The following is a 21469-nucleotide window of genomic DNA, read 5'->3' on the forward strand; positions in this document are numbered from 1 at the left end:
TTCTATTTATGCGGATTCAAGCCTGGATCACGGCACTATCCAGCTGGGACAGGCTGGGATTCTCCAAGTGGCAACACACAGGCTGAGTGAGCGCTTAGAGGGCAGGATGGCAATTAATCAGCCAGGGTTCTCAGTGACACAGCGCCCCCCTGTGGCTGCAAGTCTGCAATGCCATCACGGAGGGATATACTGTACTTCTCCACTCAGCACTGAACCTCTGGTACGGGGCTGTGATGCCTGTGACCTGGCTAAAAGGTGGGAGGGTCAGAAGACTCTACCTGCACTTCTTCATTCACCCCCTGACTGCATGCAGTCGCAGGCATTGCATCTGCAAGCAGAGGTGGACAAAACCCAATTTGGCTACTCCATATCAGGAAGGTAAAACAACAAAAAATTCTAAATAAAACTGGTGATTCTAGATTAAAAAAAAAACTATAAAACAGAGTTTAGACGATGGAGTTTATGAGGGGATAAAGACTTATTTTTTATATGTACTGTGTCTAATATACTATAGTGTGTATATACACAAACAAGCAGCAAAACTTGAGAATTCAAGGTGAGTCTCTGCGCAATATAAGATCTTGATGATTTAAAGATAAAGCTGCAATCATTCTACAAAGATGCTGACCCACTAATATCAAGATTTTTAGGGAATCATACATTTTATTCTGTGCACCACTGGTTCTTTCAAGCAGAGTGCTTGAACTCGGGCTTTCCCAATGAAAACAAAATCGGATCTCACAAACTCCAACAATACCTCTTTGCCCTTGGAATCTATTCAGTCATGCTGGGCCCATATTTCACACTGAGAAGACACGAAAATTGATGGTAAACTCAAACGCACCACACCGATGAAACTTTTATGGAAATGCTATAGAGGCAAAAAAAAAAATCAAGAAACAAGCATAATGAAAGCAGTTTCTACAAAAGAGCATCAATGAATAATGTCCAAGTTGTACTTTGTTTATGTTGGTAGCTGTGCTATAAGTCCTTTAAAACGGTGGAAAGACTGATTAAATAAGCAAAACCCCTTAAAGACGATCTGAAACCAATGCTGGCAAAGTATTAATAATCCTGAATCTGTAACAGACTCAACGTCTCGACCCAGCCCATTACTTTTAAAGCAGCATGTATTAAATAAACAGTATTTGCGGCATTGGTTTTAATTAAAAGGAGAAACCAAAATCACATTAAAAGTCTATACTTTTCAGTGCTTGCTTGCAAATGTGTGGAGAAACAGGCGATGTAGTATAGAGCCAAGGTTTGTTTATGCATGAGTGAAATGCATAAATACTTCAGACTGGCAGCGTGGGCCAAGCTCAAATGCGTTTTCTGGAGGCACAAGTTCTGAAAGCAGGTTTTGTCATTCTGAGAATTCCGAGTCCTGCTCCGGTCGGTGTTGGTTTACATGTCCATGGACAGTATCTGCAGGCCAGTGTCCAAAAGGTCCAAAACATGAACCAATCTCATCCCAGAAGCTCCTTGGTTTTTATGGCAAGTTGATTGTCCAAGTCAGCAGCAACCCCATCTGCCAGTTGCTGTATCTGCGAGATATAGGTGAGGAACGAACAATGAGAAAACTCAAATTGGTCTGTGTACAGGTTTTTAACATGCCCGCCACTCAAGAACGATGTATTAAATCCATTCAGCTGGAACTAGATTAGATTTAGCCCCTTTAAGCAGCGTACAAAGCAAATGGTTATTGAAGTAAAACTTGTCATAGGATTTTAAAAAAATCTGTTTAAAATTGTTTCCTTCTCTATACCTTCTAAGTAGATTTTTTTTTGGTGGCTGCACTTTTTATCCCATGCTGGATCTATAAATGATAAATCAAAATCCAGCATTTTTTTTTGCAAAGTAAAACGGACTATTTGGAAAATGTGTTTTCCCCCCCCCCATAACAGGATCATGTTTCACTTTAGAAGAGTGGAAAAAAATGATCTTTACCGTAAAAAGCAACTGCTGTTTTCAGAGTAATTACATACAGTAATCGCATCAGTTTACAGTAATTCCGTAATCTTAGCAACCACCAAAAACTGCATTTACCTGCTTTTCTATTAGCTTGATGGTGTCTTCAGAAACGGTGTCCTTTGATTTTTTGACCTGGTTCAATGCATTGGTTCTTACTCTCCTCAGGGACTCCTTTGCCTTGTTGGTAAACTGCTTTGCAAGCTTCGCAAGGTTTTCTCTGTGCTCTCTCGTAACTCTTTAAAACAGAATGAGATGACAAAAGAGAAAATAAAGGGGGCAAAGGCAGCAGAAAAGCAGGACTGTACACTGTTCATAATTTTACTACAAATCTTTCACATTCATTAGTTCAGCATCACTGTAGTGCTGCTCTTTAAAAATGGCAGACCCCAGCAGTGACCAATACTCCAGCCTACTGTTCCATCAACCCAGCTGACTAAGTAACCACAGCATAAATGACTCTATGGTTGCCTTTCAATGCTCTGAATGTGGACGTGATGTAATCTACTTGTTTGCGTCAGCCAGAAACTTTACAAGAACATAATTATATTGTTTGCAAACACATGCCACGAATGGCATCTGTTTATATAAAAAAAAAACCTCCAATTAAGTTAATTAGTAATTCAAGGCCAATCAAGCAAGCGATATTGGAAATGCAAATTTGTGTAGTTCCGAATGATTGCTGGAATGGGCGTTTCTGCTTGCTCAGAGCACAAAGCAGCTGCAGTGCCGTCCTATTAAAAGAGATAAACAACGGTTATGAACGGATACCGAGAGCTCCGATGGCAAATAACATGAAATACTTTTTCGGAGGAATACGACACAAAACTTTTTGGAGAGAGGGACCTAGCAAGTACTGCGATGGTAACTGAACAGAAATTCCTTGTGCACAGGAAGCTGAAATGTGAAGATACTGCCCTGGCAGCACAACACACTTCAGTCGATAACTATTCAGATCCAGTCTGCTCTTCACCAAAGGCATGCAGCTTTAGTAAATCATGCATTGCATTCGTACTAATGACTAATGCCTTCTAGGGATTATATTCAGACCAATCAGCCATTCATCTTGTAAACGCGCACCCAAGGGGGATGGAAAAAAAAAATGAAAGCCAGACCAACTAAATCTCCACGTCCCATAAAGAAAGTGCATCTTGATCAGCGTTTCTGTGCTTTCTGACCAACCTCAAGTCAAATAGGACTGCATAAAACAACCAAAAGAGCTGTTTTGTGACCCCTTTCTTCCAGTAAAAAGCACTAGATTTACAGAAAACAGGGCATTACTTTGTATTGCCATGCACTGATGGGGGAAAAAAAAATCATTATACAAATCCTATAATAAAGCTTAAACCTTTGATATTATACCGAGGTTTGGACTACAAATGGGAATGTAATTATCCTGCTTTAGGGATTTATCAACTCATAACTTCTATGCTCAACTCTCATTTTGCCAAGTGTTCGAAGTATTCAAAGGCGAGATGAAAATAAACTGTAAACTGGGATGGGACTGTATATATATGTATGGATAAGCCCTGTCAATCATTTCCGAGTTGTTCTGCTCAGCACAAGACTAGAACTGCGTGGCCAGGAGTAAATGAAGGAAGTATTAACAATCAAAAAAAGGCAAAATACGTACTGCAGTATCAAATATTTTTGGGTTGTTATTTTAATGCTCCCAATTTAATTCCTGGGCCTTTCCTCCAGTGAAAATTATGTGCATATTTTCTTCACCATTCTGTCTGAAGGCCTATTTTCAGAAGTTAATTGGTCTGGAAAAACCTATCACTTCACATAGCCAATACAGCAGAAACAACACACAGAAGTGTAAATGTGACGGGGAAAAAAAGACTAGAGACATTATTTGCTTTACATTTTTAGGAGAGAATGTTTTGTCCATCAAATTTCACTGTATTTGGCATTTCTAAAAAAAAAACTTGAATGACAATCAAAATAATCCTACCACAGTCCTGCTAGAACGCATCTAATCTCAAACTGCCTTGGGGATCAGAAGGAGCCTCATTGTTATCGATATATGACACACTTCAGCTCTTCTGCAGTAGGAGAAATCCGGGATTTTGAGACTAACAGAATGCAGATCTGTTGCACAGGGTTTACTGGCAAGGCATTGAACTGTTCGAATTTGTACAATAAACACGAATGAAGGATGCCTCTAGGACAAAATGTTACTAGAAAATCTTCTTGCATCATAATTGGTGCTATTTGTATTATATTCTCAGAGCAAAGCCGTTTTGGGACTCAGAGGTAAGATGATGTCGAGGGCTATCAATCAACCCTCTGAGCAGACAGACAAAAGCACGCTCGCTGCTTGAGGAAGAAGGAAATGAACCTTGCTCGGCGGGAACCGTCGCTGTATCGGGACAGCCCTTGACCTCAAATTACTTACTTAGGAACTGGCACCCTGATCACTGTCCCATCCACCTCCGGGTTCAGGTTCATTCCACTCTCTCTCAGGGCCCTGGTGGCGGCTGCCGTGGCCTGCAAGTCGGATCAAAAGACACGGGGGCATTAGCAGAATAATTACTGCCAGCTGCCAGGAGGGGAGTCTCTGGCTTTGCGAACCCAGCCTTGCCAGAACATGGAAACATTTACTTCTGTTTTCAGGAATATCAGGAAGTGATACTGGCTTAGGCTGCCTTTGATCGCTCTTTGAATTAGGGAATTGTGTCCCTTTTTTGGATATTGTGGTGTTGCAGAGATAAAGTGAGAAAGTAGAGTGGGGAAGAAGGGGTGGGGGGGGGGGTGGAGTGAGCTTAAAAAAAACCCAGCAGCAGTTCAGGTGGGGGGGATAGCTGGAGGATATAAGTGACATTGCTTGGGAAGGAGTGAAGTCTGCTGGGCTTTGCTTTGAAAGAACACAGGGGTGCACGCAGTGTTCTTGACCAGGGTTTCCCCTAATATATGCAGTAAAAAAACTAAACAAAATACCTGCCACGCTCTTGTAGAGTAAAAATCCACTGGAGACCTTTTTGTCGAGCGGAAGAGGAGTTTGTATATTGTATTTGTATACTGTATATTCAGCCGAAGAGACGCACCCTCCTTGCAATTAGGAGCATGGTCCGGACAGGAGAAGTTACAGCTTACCTTTTATACACTTACTTGATAAGGAAGACAAACAGCTTCAATTGTATTTGTAATTCTATTGGTTAAGCAAACTTCTATGATAACTGATTCATAAGATGTCTACATATCTGAGCTACATCAGTGTTTTCTAAAAGCAGGTACAGTTGTGATTGGTCTTCTATGCATAGACAATTCTTTGGGATTCTTAAAACGAGCGTTCTTCCGTGTCTGCAGGCTCCTAGTCTTATCAACAGCAGATACAGTACATGTAATTTTGCAGCTTGTGTTTTGATGAACATGGTTTACAGAGAAAGAATTTCACTCTTGAAATTTAAAAAAAGGTGCAGTTTTTGAATCACCTGATGCATTCAGGGGGGAAAAAACCTTGTAACTATATGTTGAATGTAGTTAAGTAGTAGACTGTCAAACTTTGTTCCTGTATACCTTCCAGTCTTGCTTAGACCTCATCATCTACTTAATATAAAGTAATAAACCTAATACTACTAATTGCCAATGCATGTGGAATAAGCATTCAAGAGCCAAGAACTAAACAAAAATGACAATGAATTATACATTTCTTTAGTTTTACATATTTGTAAATATGTATACATTACATGTGTATAACTTTGTATAAGTGTATAAGTTTGCTTCTCTAAATTATTTTTTTCAGAGGGGTGGTGATTGACATGCAAATTTATAGCCAAAAAAAACGACTTTACAGTACTTCTGTTTATGCTCTCTGCTAAGATGGTATAATAGAGGACATCACTCATAAGTCTGTTTAATCGGGCATCAAAGATGTCAATGCCCTGAAATAAATACCACTGATTCTGAACTTGGTGGTATTTAATGGAAATGGGATTTTTGTCAACATCCACATTTAGTTTTAGAATCTAGTAGCTTAGTAATGCTGAGACACAAGACTAATTTTATAAATGAAAATGTTAAACGTTTCCTACAGTGCAAAGCAAGGTTTTACAAGTTCAAGGTAATTTTGCTCATGGAAAGTTGCAAAACTGACGTGCAAACCTAAAATAACACCCACTGCTTTTGTAATACATACACTGCGTGTACCAGCCATTTAGTTTTTGTAATTATATTATAATTTGAACTCAACTAGAACTTAATTAATGCTTTCTGCCCTTTATCAGTCACTTTTATGACAGCTGCGTTTCCAGTTGTTAATGCACTTTAGATTTGATTTAAATGACTAAAACAATGCCCTCTCCTGGGGACACACTTCATTTATTGGATTCATTAAGAAAGTGTTTGTTTTTGCCCGTCTGCAGTCACTTCTACATTATCGTTGCCTTGCCATTGGATAATTGAAGGCAATTGAGTGGTTCAGCATCATTACCACTGGAGGAGAGCTGAAGAAGACGACGACCACACGATGCTGATTGCAATGTGTAAAAGTCTTCTCAGGCTAAGTCCATCTTCCAGGCTATTTAAGTTTCCAAACCTGTCAGCTGAGAACCATTTCCTCACTCAGAGTGTTCAACTCTAGAACAACAAACTCATACAGAGCACATATCATTCAGTTTTTGAAGAGAAAAAGAAACTCCTGTTGGTATAGGCAGTGAAATTGTCACTGTTCCTCAAGCACTGCCACTTATTAACAGACATGCACAGCCCATTAATTACCATAGGCACGGGTATGAACCTGCTGAACTCGGTTTCAGTGTTTAATACTGACACACCACACTGGTCGATTTCACAGCTCAGGAAAAAGAAAACCTGCTTCCTCCAGGCAACTTTTGGTTGTTACCAGAACAGCAGACCACAAAATGCGTCAACTCTTTTTGTTTAGACACACCAAACCAGGAAAAATTTCAGAAAGAGTAATGTTTTACCAATGAGACATAGCTTTGTTACAAAGCTGTAAGAAACCTTTGTGGTTGTTTTTTTTTGTTGTTGAAATGCTGGAAAAAGAGGAGCAATGCACACAAATGTAGATCAGAAACTGAACTGCCCTGTTAAGTGCTGTGATTTTTTCTAACATTTGTCAAATACTTGATATAAAGTAAGATAAATACCCAATATTATTACAGTAGCACCTTCTTCTAAATACACTCAATTCAGCCTCGATTGCCTGCTATAGCAACAGTGCCCTCTACTGGCTGAAATTGCAATTGCAACCTTTTGGTACATAAAGTAACCACACAAAAACCCAAGCTGGTCCAAATCATACACCAAAAATATTCAGATATATTACTCCGATATCACTGTATCCACTAAAAGCAACTTCTTTAAAAACTACAAAAGCACTCAAATCTAGTACACTTTTAGGTAGTCAGAACAGAGTATCTCACACTGTGTCCTTTTAGTGCAGTTGTGGCTGTAAATTGAATTTACTTCACTGTCTGCGATGGAAAGAGCATGTTTAGAACATGACTCAAGACTCAAAAAAGACTCAAGACTGAAGTGACCCTGGGCAGGTTAAAGGAACTTTACTTTGGAACCAAATTTCCCATTGGTCCTTATCAATCATGGCCTCCTAATAATCCCCATCTATAAATTGGCTTCATTACTCTGCTCTCCTCCCCACTGAGAGCTGGTGTGTGGTGAGCGTTCTGGCGCACTATGGCTGCCGTCGTATCATCCAGGTGGGGCTGCACACTGGCGGTGGTGGAGGGGAGTCCCCATTACCTGTAAAGCGCTTTGAGTGGATTGTCCAAAAAAGCGCTATATAAGTGTAAGCAATTATTATTATTATTACTATGAGATCTGTCTTGTAGTTAAAATACCCAGAGATGCAGCCAAATGAGAACAAGACCTAATGTTGCAAGACTGTCTTTTCCACATAGGGGAACCTTTCACAAAATCCATGTGAAGTCCATCAGCAAGCTTCTCTCTCAAGACAGCTTCAGATTGAAACCAAAAGGAAAAACTGCAGATAAAATATATCAAGCCCTTTACCCCCAGCTGTACATCTGAACGTGGCAAAGTGTGTTCAGTAACAACTAACTGTTGAATTTGACTCACTGCCCTGCTTCGCAAGAGAAGTGTCAGCAGAGGCACGGTAATGTACGTTTGGCGTCTCGGACGCTTGGAAGCGTGCCCACGGTCATGAACTTTATGCGTTTCTTGAGAGGCCTGAATCATAAGTGTTTCTGGCTAAGAACTCTAACCTCAATAAGCTCAAAAGTCATGTTCTTCCCATGTCACTGGATGTTTCTCCTCAGACCAGAGCCCTGAATCATTACTTCATCCATCTTCCTGATTGAACGTCAGCAAACACAATTGGTCTTAAGTGGAGTATTACTGCATGACACAAAACAACAACTTTTTTTTTCCCCCATCGTGATCAATTACTTCCCCCCCCCCCCCACAGTGGTTCCTAGATCTTGAATGACTCGGAACATTTTGAACTCAAAGGCAACACAAGAAAAACATTGCTATGCAGTGCATATTAACAGCACTGGTGGCAAATAGCATCTTTATGATAAGATTTTTCTCATTCTCATGCAACCCCTTTGAGTTAAATAAAAGGCGTCTTTCCTATGAGGGGAAAAAAATGTTTAACAGAATTAAAATATTTCACATAATTTACCCGTTGTTTCTTGATCTTTTATTCCTTAAGGAATACAACATCTGTTCTAACAGGGTCACTACTAATTTAAATTATGCTATAGCAGTCCTCCAGTCCATGAGCCAGTTCCTTTAAAAGAACATTGCAACAGATTTTGTTCTAGTTTAATTCTGCACCTTCAGAGAAAAAAACAAGAGAGACATTCCAATAGTTTTGCTATAAAGTGTTGTGGGAACTCACAAAAATGTTCTTTTCAACAGTACACTGCTTCTCTTTTATGCCATTTTCATTAAAATATTATACAAGTAATTGATTTGCTAAAATATTTATTTTCCAGGTGGAAAAGCTGAAGAATTGAAATTGATGGCACAGAAAAGAAATGTAATAGAGAAGCACAGTCTATATACCGTAACTGGAAAATGGGAGACAAAACACTAACGTAAAACCGACATTTAAACAAAAAAACAGGGTCTTTTCTTGCTTTCCAACCTGACTTGGTCTTCTAGGGGAAAAGCACATTTATTCAGCTTTCAGAACGATCAAATCGAAATCTGGAACAGCCCTCATAAATTAATGCAGAGGGCATTATCAAAAAAGAGCAAGAACATCCAAAAAAAGAATCTCTCTGAAGTGTGTGTTTGCAGAGAAAACACATTTGTGAAATCGACAATACAAGGTGGAAGCCTGGGTCATTTCCTTTGTCTTGACAGCCTGCCAGATTCTCTTGGCCTTTGTTTCAAGAGCGCTTTAGGAACAAAGTAATTTTCAAATAATCAATCAATTTGTCTGAACACGGCAAAAACAGATTCAGATTTCAGCTGCAAAGACCCTGGTGCCAGCGATCTTACGTGCACATGTGCAAGGTCCGAGATGGAAACCAAAGAATTCAAGAGCCTCACCACAGTCTTTCCATAGCTTTGTGCTTATCAAGAAAGCTTTCAACAGGCTGTTCGGAATAAGCTAACACCCTCCGCTTTATTTTACAGGATCTCGGCTCACGCAATGCACTTAATATTGGCTCTGGTGCATGAAATTGTTATTTTTCTGGGAAAAAGAAAAAGACAGGCTGGCCAGGTCTTTCTCTTTTCTCAGCCTTGCTTTTGCCTTGTCACTGGTTTTCCCCACTTTTTGCCATCTGCTGTTTCTTACATAGTTGTATACGGTCTCCATAAGAAGGTTAGGGACCAGAAGCTGGGGTAATCTAACTGTTGCAAAGCATCTAGATTTTGTCCCGTGAAGGCATGAGTCAATCTTGTGATAGGACCGTTTCACTACACGTTCCTGTGTGCTTGAGTCTGGAGAGCGGCCGTCAAGGAAGTGGCCGAGCGACATAACTACTGATTAGGAGTCCACCTCATAGCCTTGAATAATCAGAACAGCCATTTCTGTCTTTGTGGGGTACGGTTGTGCTTTCTAAAAGCAGGCATTAACCACAGAAACCCATATAAAACTAAAATTTAAATCAGCATCTGGTTTTACAAATGTATTGTAAGAACCTTTGATGGACTTAAGTCCGGTCTAGGCTATAGTTCCTCCTTGCTCCCTGATTGTCCTGGGACTAACCCTGTGTTGTCTCAAGCCCTTAAGAGGAATATGAGACTCTCTGATAATGGAAGGATGTTAAGAGAACATCTCATTTAAAAAGCTTAGGATTAATTAAACGTCGCAGTAAACACATGGTTAAGGCTTTATTTTTTTACTGTAGCAGTGCTGAACGTACCTCTGGGAAGCTGGTCATATTTACTAGGATGACCTGATTAGACTTCATGGAAATCTGCCCAAGCTGGTTCAATGGAAACTTCCCATCCTTTGTACTCACTGTGATGTGGTCTAAAGCACCTAGGAAGAGAAAGAAAACACGCCTAATAAAAGACTTGAGCTGGCAAAGCCCAGAGAGGCAAATCTAAACAATCTGAGCTCCCGATCAAATGAGCTGAACACACATCTGGCTGTCTCACCCTCAGCTCCAATTAAAACTGTATTGGGTCGATTATAATTTAGAAGCCACTATCTTGATTATGTAGTGATTAAGGCCTTATAATATATTTCTGTTTATAAAAAATGAAATGAGTAGGTTGTTCAATCTTTGTGACTTCGGGCCATCGTGCGTTGAGGTGCACTTTGAAGGTGGCCTCTCCACAATTCCTTATCCACAATATTGAGGAGTTTGGGATTTGTCCTTTCCTTTCTGCGGCGTGGACCCCAGTCATGGAAACAGAGATACACTAGCCAAAAAGCTTCTCGTCAGTCAGTCTGTTTCAACTCACAAGCTGTTTTTTTTTTCCTGTGCTGAAGGGATGCTTGCAATACAGGGTTGGGGTGCAGTGTTATTCGCCAACATACTTTGTACAGTTTAATTGCCTTTGATCCTTCATTCTTTGGCCTTTGGAAAATATTTTTTCAGAACTAATTTCAGTCTATGCACGAGATGCGTTAAAAGTGGGGGTTTTTTTTCTATTCAAACTTTTAACCTAGATGAGAGTCACTTATAAATAATGAGCTATCTGGGTAAAAGTCCTGCAATTTTAAATGGTCTCTGATAAAAAACGATTGTGTGGACAATTTCTCAGACGTTCTCTCTTGTTTTAGAGACACGGATCCAAAAAAATACAGAGTGATCCTTCACTTAAAAGAACCAAGTGGATTTATTTTCATGGCTACACATCCATGTTCTAATACTTAGCTCCATGCATCTTAAAAAGCTTTTGTGTTACTTCATCAGATTTTTATTCTGTCTTCTCATGTCATTGTCCAATTTTCCATTTTGACAAACAACTGACTTACAAATTGTCAAATTGTTTGACAATTGACAAACATTTGTCAAACAATTACTGTTCAATCCGCCATTTGCCATTTTGCTCCCAATAAAAACAACTAGCAGATATTTTAAACTAATTTCTGAGTTAATTTAACTCACACCCTTTATTATTCCACGCATTTTTTTTTTATGTCAGTTAAAAGTCGCTATCAATGTCACAAAATGTTTTATGCCACTGTCAAGGTTTCTGTACTAACCACCAGCTCAACTTTGCAGTTAAGAACAGTAGTTCTGAATTTATGTGCTTAATTCGCACAGTTTTGTTTTCTAAATTTACATGATTTTGAATTACATGGCATCTTTCAGGAACACACTGCAATGCAGGTTCTTCTTGTAAATTGAGGAACTACCTATATTAACATTTTTATTCTTCATGCACCACTATAATACAGGACACCACAAAAACTATAACAGAATTTGCCAAAAATATTTTTTAAAAGTTCTGATAATTCTCATAATCATATATTTTCAAATAAACACTGCTGAACTATAGAACCCCTATAAAATGGTAAAGGTATGGAATTTAAAAAAAAAACAGAATGAAAACCCATAACCTGGTGGGGTTTTTTAAAATATAGACAATACCCACTCTTTATTCGTGAATAAAAACGACTTGTCTAGGCTGGCTTGTCTGCGATGCCGAAACTTCGTCCCCATTCTCTGGAGAGGAGCTGTGACACCGTTATGATGGAATTTGTCAGAAGACTAATTTCGCATCAATTGGACTTTTCCTGGTCTGCCAGAGCATTACCTGAAAACTGACTTCTTCACCAACATCTGCTAACACTTCAACTAGACATCCTGACATTTCCCTTTCACAAAAAAAAAAATCAGTGAGGAAGCGATTAACAAAACTGGACTCTTCCTGGTCAGGACATTGCTTAACTCGATGGATTCTGAAAGCGTTACTGTACTGCAATACAAGTCACACAAAGTGATACCTGATGAAAACCGTCTGCAGCCAAGGGGTACGGACGCAAAACACAACGGAGAGCTAGTTAACAAACCTTCTCTCTCTGTATCTGGGCCTGGATAAAATACCAGCAAAAAATCAAAACCTGTGTTGTGTATCCTATAAATTAATGTATTTTAATATTCAATAAACAGAGGATACAAAATTGCAGGCCCCATGGGTTGGAGTTTTAGGAGATTTTTCAGGCCATTTCCAATTCGTGTCTGATTAAGACCTAAAAAACAAACCCTTTGACTTTTTCATATCAACAATTACCGTAGTTCAACTATGCAACGAACTTCAAAGTTGGGGAAAATCCAGATCCTTCTCAGGCCCTCGAAACGGGATTTGCCCATCCCTGGTCTATACTTACCATCATCGGTTACAAAAGCTTAGAAATAAAAAGAGCCCAAGTTTATGCATTTGGTATTTTAATCCCAAATTTTAACGAACTGTTTAGACAATTTATGATAGATAATGCATCTACAGAGCTATTAAAAAAATCCATTAAAAAGTTTGCACCAAATGCAGCACTGCAATCACAGCAGAGCAAAAAAAAATCCAGATCCCATATAGAATGGAACTTTGAGGTACATTCTTTTTCCAAGAGATGCTATAGCTTTTCACCATAATTTCTCTTTAGCACCAACAAGATACACAGCCAAGATGACATCATAAAGATCTGTCTTACTGCCAATGGCTGTTGTCTGATGAATGCATTTCGAGAACATCCCCCCTATACTATATACTGTTCTGAGCATCTGCTATCCAAAAAGAACAAGAGACCTCATGTTAACCCTGTAGGCCGTAAAGCAACTTTGTAACTTCTACATTGTATCCAGATGTGCATGTATTACCTTTAACTTAGTGCAGTTAAAAAATGATAGGCTGATGCTCAATCGTGGGGTGATGAATCATTTCACAGCAATGTTCTTCCTTAAATGTAGGTGCCTTTCAGTTTTCTTTTACAATAAACATAAGGAATAATTAAAACCAGATGAGTGCATTAATAAACTGTTGCCCTCCGACTACAAATGATGTCATTAAATGTCATCATCTGACAAATTTTATTCCAAGTTAAATTTCATGTCATTCCCAAACCTTGCAGCTTCTCACTTCTTTCTGCGAGTCCGAGGTTGGCCTTATTAACAAAGGGGCGATGTCGCTGAATTGTTTCGAGTATCAAAGTATTGGACAATTTGAAAAATATTTATAAGACATTCACTAAAAATTCCCCAACCGTAACTACAGTTAAAAACTTAAAGTTACCATGTTGGTTTTATATAGTCGATCTAAAATGCTCGTAGCAAACAACTAAATGATAAAAATATTTTGGCTTTTTTTTTTTAAAGTGGTAACAAACTGACTCTAACGTTGTTTCACACCTAAAGCAGAAGCACACAACCGATCGCGTTTTGCTTGGAGCAGCACGCAAGTTCTGCATTGTGGCGGCGATTAAAAAAAAAAAGCTCTGTGCTAGCTAAATGGATTAATCAGGCTGACGCGTGGAGTTTATCCCTGGAAAACCCGACCACGTCCAAGAGTAAACATCCCCCTGCAGAGCTCTCCAGCATGCTTCCAGAGAGCACGCCCCCGGGGGAGCTCTGGGCACGCCAAAGACGAGAGCCGAGGTGCTGTGACATGGAAGTGCTTAAGGAAATGGAGACGGCTCCGATTTGCTCTGCACATAACCCTGGTAATGATGGGAAAAAAAAACTAGCAGTGAACTGTGCCATTAGCATCCAATTCATGAGGAACGAGCACATTTACCGCGCATTTTCCTTGGAATCACACAGAACAGTGGTGACAGTTCCCCCCCCCCGCTCTGGCTGAAGACCTACCATTCTTGTGTCCCACCAAACATCTTGCATCTGGCTGCTCGAGTTCAGGAATTTTATTGAAAAAGATACTATCTGTTCGCTTTGCTTGAGAAACACTGCACTTTTCAATGTATTAAAATGCACGCATTCATCATTATAATGATAATGGAGGCAACTTTACACTGCACTATGCTGACTTGCTGCACACGACTTAGCAGAGATTCAGAAGGAAAATGTATGAAAAGAATATTAAGTTGCAGCCACATACCAGGTGACGTCCGGATACTTAAATTCCTGCTATAATCTTCCTTGAGGTTCAGCACCACAGCGTTCATCTCATCTTTCACCTCCTCCAGATTAATGATATCTTCTACTAGTGCTGAATTGATATTCACTTTAGCTTGTCCTTTACTTTTAGCTGCAAATGAGGAGGAGAAAAGACACTAGTTGCTACAGTACTTGAGAGGTCGCTGCAGAATGAGGGGGGGGGGAGGGGGGGGAGGAAAGGGAAAGAAATACATATCAGCTGCTGATCATAGCTATTACAAATCAAGGCATTAGATTCAGACAGAAGTAGGATTTTTCTTGTAAGTGGTAATGAGCCACTTTGTACTTGCTGCACGAGATACCGGCGTTCACTTCTTCATCCATCGCCGAAGCAGGCTTTGCACAAAGCAAACTGAGGTTAAGAAATAACAGGAGGGATACCGATCTAGGCTTCAGAAGCCCATTACGGACATATGAGACAGAGCGGTGCAGGTCAACAGCCAGTGAGTGGAGAAACTCCCTACCTTTGCTTTTCTTGGTCGCGTAATGCCTGTTCTGGGCTGGCAGCAGGCCCCCACACTGCTGGCAGCTGTGCGGGAGGACAAGGAGACGCCTCGTAGTTGACTCCAGAGGCGACCCCACGAGAGCCGGCAGGGATCTGCCCCACGCCGCCCGCAGGAGGCCAACACGACTGAGTGCCATCGCTGGGAGTGCCGCCACACACTGGAACCTGAGGAGAGCGGGCATTTACTGTAACAATACAATTCTGCAGCTCTTGTCTATTTACCTTACACTACAACACGGCCTGCCGTCGCCTCTGCCAAGATGAAAAACGAATGAAGAAAAGGCTGGAAATGTTTGTTCTTCTTTATTGTCTTTTTGCTCACCAACATATTGTTCCTCATTTGCCTTTGAGGGAAAGATGGAAACGGCACAGGAGACGAGAATTGTTCTTGCAGCACGCCATTGATCACAGCTTGATTACTTTTGACATTCTTATCATGAGAAGCAATAAGAAATGTATGGAATTTACAGTAGGGCACTTGCAAATGGCTTAATTTAGGATCATATGTCATTGAACAATATAATTAGGTTAACATTTAATTAGCCACAATGCAATGTCATAAAATGTTTCAGCCCGGGTGCATTTTGTTTGTGCTGTTTCAAGCACACTTTAGCAATGCTGACATGAAACAGGCCAAACATGCTCTTCGGAAATGGTTTCAGCAAAGTTTCAGTAACAGCAGGTCACGCTGTGGCAATGAACACTACACAGGGGTTTTAAAAGAACCTAGCGGACTTTTTTAAAAAAAAAAGGTGTAACAACCGAGGCTAAAGGGTTACAGCCACTATTCGCCCCCCAGTTCATCTCCGAAGTGCTACAGTAACAAGATAAGGCAGCATTGTTAAGTTTGGGCTTTGCAGCTTGCTTAACTAAACATTTTCCTTCTGCAAACATGCCAAGCACTGCATCAGTCATTCTGTCATTGGCCTTTATGCTTTCAAAAAGGGGAGGCCTCTAATCGGGATTAAATCAGTGTTCACGTTTTCATAAACCGAGTGGCGAACTGTGCTGGCACCTCAGCTTTCTATAGGCAAGAACAACAAGCAGAACAGTGGCACTTTATCTCAGGCAGACAGAGAGCCCTTGACAGGACAAAGGATGCTGGGCAGGGTGGGACCACACCAAACCCACCACAATATAAGGAGGCAAAGGCAGATATTTTCGTGGCACACTGTGCTGGACTGTGCTGAATCCGCCGACCGTCTGAAAAGAAAATGCATAAAGGTTTCAGCGCCCTCCCTAAACCAGAAAAGATGAGCGCATTCGATCAACAAAGGAAAAAAATTCTCTGGCCCTGGAATACTACAGTACCTATGATGCATGCAAAGCTGAAGGAATTTAGTTAAAAACAAATGCACATCTAAGCTGCGGTAGACGTGATGAAATATTTTTAACACAATAACAGGCATAAGCGTATAAGTTTGACCTTTCTGACTCTGCGGTGATTGTGCCATATTTCCTCATTTCACTTGGAATATACAGGTTGAAAAGCGTTAGTCTATTAATATAGCGCTAGTGAGTCCAAACAGCTTCCTACTTCATAAATCTGATCTTGTCACCCTTTCAAATCCTCAGGGGGCACAGTGCTCATCAGAACTGATGTTCTGGAATATTATTTTGCCTCTCATTCTGCATGTTTCAGCCAACATGATTCTTCAAAGATGTCCATCAATTACCCGACAGACATCCCTGGTTTATATCTAAGACTCCAGCTGGGAATTGAGCGCATTAAAAGTATGTTTTTCTTTCTGATATTTAACAAATGATGGTGCAACGACACAACCGCAAAGGGAAGCAGATCTCCCCAGGGAGAGGGTTCTATGGACTATGCCGAGTGTACGAATTGCACAACTTGACACAATATGTTTGTCTTGAGAGTGTTCATGAGCCTCCAGGCTCCGGCTTCCCACCAGCTCCTCAGGGTTAGGACTACCCAAGAGGTTTCACCTGTGGCTGGCTGAGAAATGAAAAATTCCCCAGCAGCCACAATTCGCTGTTTGCATACAACCAGTACTTACAGGGCCCCTACTCTGCATGATACACCTTCAAATCTTTTTGTGGTCACTTGATCAGAATTATAAATCCAGTCTTTTAGGCAGTATTTGTCTTGATCTCATTTTACAGGTATTCATTCTTAGGGTTTACAGTCACGATACGTCCCTTTCTTAATTCACAGGAGTGCGTTAAAGTACTTCTTGAAAATACTTTGTATGTTTTTATTGGACAAAAAAAAGACCATAAGAAATTCCAGCAGCTGTGCAGGTTTAACGTTTGCCTTCTTATGTGGCAAAAATGAATTTAAACTGACTCGGGGAAACAAGTATTTTCAATGGAGAAAAAAAAACATTTCCGTATAAGAAAAAAAAGAGAATTTTAGATGCACTAGCTGAAAACTGAGCAAGCTGTACAGACAAGTAACTGTGATTAACCAGAAGAGGGCTCTACCTCGGAAATATCACCCTAAGAAACTTTATTTACAGAGCTTCAGGGATCTTCACTGCTGAATGGCAAATTCTCACACTGGGGACCAGAGATTTCCTGGTGTAGTGCTCATGTGAAAAAAATCGCTTACTGTAAATTGGCTACTGTACATCACAATAACAGATGTTCCAATAAAGGCAAGATTTGGCTTCAATGAGTTCTACTTTGCTTCAGTAATTTGTAACACTTAAATAACTTCTGCACCCTATGTGCAATAAAAATGTATAAAGATGCCTTAAATCAACTTTTAAGTTGTTCAACAGGAACAATAATTTAAATAAATGTTAGAAACCTAAATAGACCATTATTACCATTAATTATAGGCCTCATCAGACAATAACTTTTTTTTATAAAGAATAAAAAATGTCCTGATGCCCCAGAGCTTTCCAAAATGTGAAAGCGTGACATATGAAGGAACTTAATGCAGAACAGAATTAAAAGACAACTAATGTCCAGTGATCCACCGATGCAGACTTGGACTTCATGCAGAGATGAAAACTAATATTAAGGTGAATAACTTCACCAAGGCTTCTTTTTTTGGGCGAAGACTGATTTTTAAAAAACCTTGCATTGGGACTTAACTTCAAGAAAACGAAAAAAAATCCAATCTGGAAATTTGCTCAAGCACCAAGACAAACCAGACAACCGAAATACTGGCGCGTGAAGCTCTCTTTTTGTTTTTGATACTAAAAGTAAAAAGGTCCTATACATGTATAATAAACCGGTGCTATTCATGGTCATCTTAATCATATGAAGAAAAAAAATGAAATGCTCTCCAGAAACAGGTGGATCTCTTCAGTTCCCTCAAGTGTTAAATTTTGGTTTACAATTTCCTCCTAGTCAAAATATAACCTCACTTTGTCTTTCTGCAGAGACCACAGGCCAAGACAATTCAGACAGTCTCTGTTTAAAGTCTGCTGTTCTCTACTGCATCAATAATACCTCAGTAGTGTTGTTTTAGCACATGTTCATAAGAAGAAATACCCCTTCTGCTTCTCTAAACAAAGCCAGGTTCTGATTTTATCTTGCTTAATGACGGGGGGGGGGGAGGGAACGGGTTCACTGACAGACAAACAGGTTTAAATCCATCACTTCAATGGCTTTGTTGTCAGTAAGAATTGTTACTATCGGCAAGCACTACGAAACAATGTTTGCCTTCAGAACAGAAGTCATGCAGAAAAAACTATGTCCAGGTGTTAGGTACAATACTGGCCCTTCTTTTTGAATCCAGGTTTAAACAACTGGGACAGCTGGCTTCCTTGTGTGTGTGATCATCCAACTGTAACTGATCTGAAGAGTAAGAATGCTTTGCAAAATGTACTGTAAGTGTTAAGGTCCTTATCACACTGAAAGAGGATGTTGGACATGGCTTGGATATCTTACGTGCATCTTTTCTATTCACCAAAAGGTGTTTACTATGTTTCAACCTGTAGATAAGGAATTTCCTGTAAAAGAAAACATGATCTCCAACAAACACAATCAAGTTAGTGCCTCACAACAGCTCTTTTCTCTGTGCAAAACAACCACCCACATCTAATAATCGGAGGCAAAAGTGTGTCTATATATAAATTAAATTAAAAGGGTGATTCGCATAAATTAATTTGAGTGAATGTACTGTAATTTCAATTAAGTCAGATAAAAAAGGTGCGCAGCTTTACACAAAGAGATGTGGATGCCAGGAGTAAACATGCTGACAGATTGGATGGGACACACTTTGATAAAACACACATCAACAACCTAACACTAATTAAGACATACAGAATCTTTTCATTTGTAGCCCCTGTGTACTATTCTAACAATAAGTATCTATTTCAGGGCTGTCAAAATGTATTCCTCAAGGACCTGTTTTCTGTTGCAGCCTGAGCTGTCAATTAACAAACTAACCGAAGAATTTTCTTATTAGTCACATGCAGTATGTTTCTTCAGGTCTTTTTTCCCCAGTTGATAAATCACACCATTCACTGCATAAAAAGTGCAGTTATCAATTAAAAACTTTGGAGCACCCCTGATCTGTCCCATTAATGGAATATTTATTTTTCTTTTGCTTAAGACAAAGCTGTTGTCATTTTCAAAGTTAGGTCATTAAAAATGAAGCACAATCTTACTTGTGGAAAAACAGGGCCATCTACTGTTCAAGGTAATTAAGAATTAATGAGATATTTAATGAGCTTATTATAGCTACTGCTTGTTAGCAGAATGTAAACCTGGTGGCAATTTTGTTTGTCATTTGTGTTGACTTAACTGATGAGAACAGCACACAATCAGATATACACCGATTAACTGGCTCTCCAAAATGTTTTACAAAACAAAACTCCCCTCTTATTCGCTGTTTCCAGGACTTCAATAACTACAATTAAAATATCAACCTGGTTGTTTGCAAAACATTCTGTTGAATTTACTGGAACTGGCAAATGATTTTAATTAGTTCTGCTTCCAATGACTAGTAAAGATGGTTTCAAAAGTTAGAATTCAAGACCAAATGTATTCCTGGGGTCACCTCTTAACCTGCTCTATAATCCATACTAAAACAGCACAAGGGACAATCAGGGAAGTTATGTTTCATTCTACTTATTATCGCCATACTCTTGCTTAGCTGAATGTTTAATCTGGTATTTAGAGATTGCGTCCGTAAATACACACACTGTTGACTGTATGTATTACAGACCACAGGCAAAAAAAAAAGCTTTAAACAAATAATATAACCAAAATGTACTATAAGGTCTATGGTAAGTGTAGCGTCATTTAGTCAACATTCGAAAACCCAATCACTGTCAACACTGTGAGCTTCCGAGAAAGGTAAGGATCTCAGAAAGAGAGGACATAACACAAATACTTGGACTGCTTTCCACTCCTAAATAAGAAAACGTATTCGCCGCAAGGGGAAATGGTAAAACCATCCAAAAAAAAAACACCTTTAAGGAACCAGGCATCTCCTGGACTGCTTACAACAGGCGACACGAAACCCTAAAACAAGTCGTAGACTTGGCAGCCCAAACAGTTTCCTGGTTCTGTCCAGACTAAACCTCACCCAGGGGCACTCGGAGCCGCAGACGCCGTTTCACTTAACACGCAGGTTACAATAGTACCATTGGTTTCTTTTCCACCCAGATGGCACGTCGGCTTCCCGATCCAAACTTCGCATTTCTCCAAACCTTAGGAATCTGCAAGTAATTTCCCGTCTGCCCGTGTTCTTAAGTGTTGTGGACAGAAAGCAACTTAACCTGCAGGCCGTGATACGTTGCAGCTGTAGAAACCGTTCAATCTTTTCGGTAGCAACGTCTTATTGACATTTGGGCCGCGAGTTTTATTAATGTTTCCGAGAATTCCTGGATTTTCACCAAGCAGGTTTTTCTTCTGTCCTTCCAAAAGAACTCCAAGTCCTATTAGCATAAAAGTGATGTATTGCTTTATACGCAATGAGTAGATCCTGCCTCGAACTAGAAAAATATACCCTTTTATTTTGACACGGTATCATATCCGCTGTCCGACGCTAATTTTATTCCATTATTCAACACAACACACCTGAAATCAATTTATCTAAAGACATGTGGGTCCTTTTGCGGTGCATAGCCTGTATAAAAATGTTTAAAATTAACATTATAACTTCAAACCTTTATAACAGTCAAGACAAAACATTCAATGAGCTAAAACGTGCTCACTGTGGTAGGTTAATAAACGTGTCCCCGTTGAAGTGCAACACTTGAACTGAGAAAGAAGGGGACAGTTTTTTTTCTATGCAATACAAAGCTTAAAAATGTTGAATGAAAAAAACAACAACGAACGTCTGCTTTTCAAGCTGTCAAGATACTTACTGAATGAACACAGAAGTCGCCCCCTCTCAAATCACGTCCGAAACCCTTAGCTTGCAGGAGGCGACCCACTTTTGCGTCATCAAGGAACGACGAGAGCGGTGTAAAAACGTCATCGAAAGCAGGAGCGGCCCCCTAAACGAATTGCTTTCTGTGGTAAACGTCATTAAACGGCGTCT

At 39.8% G+C, this 21469-nt stretch overlaps 1 protein-coding gene across 1 annotated transcript; it reads right to left on the reverse strand.

Annotated features, from left to right (window-relative positions):
• Window positions 1-643: 643 nt before the first annotated feature.
• On the reverse strand, window positions 644-21375 carry mrrf (mitochondrial ribosome recycling factor). Its single transcript, XM_088940803.1, has 7 exons — window positions 21294-21375; window positions 14960-15165; window positions 14437-14586; window positions 10299-10417; window positions 4370-4461; window positions 2047-2206; window positions 644-1544 (listed from the first exon to the last, which is right to left on the reverse strand). The coding sequence occupies exons 2-7, from the start codon at window positions 15135-15137 to the stop codon at window positions 1467-1469; spliced, it is 777 nt and encodes a 258-aa protein (XP_088796929.1). The 5' UTR covers window positions 15138-15165; window positions 21294-21375; the 3' UTR covers window positions 644-1466.
• Window positions 21376-21469: the final 94 nt, after the last annotated feature.

This window comes from Atractosteus spatula, chromosome 23 (assembly GCF_055471065.1).
Source record: "Atractosteus spatula isolate fAtrSpa1 chromosome 23, fAtrSpa1.hap1, whole genome shotgun sequence".
Classification (NCBI taxonomy): domain Eukaryota; kingdom Metazoa; phylum Chordata; class Actinopteri; order Semionotiformes; family Lepisosteidae; genus Atractosteus; species Atractosteus spatula.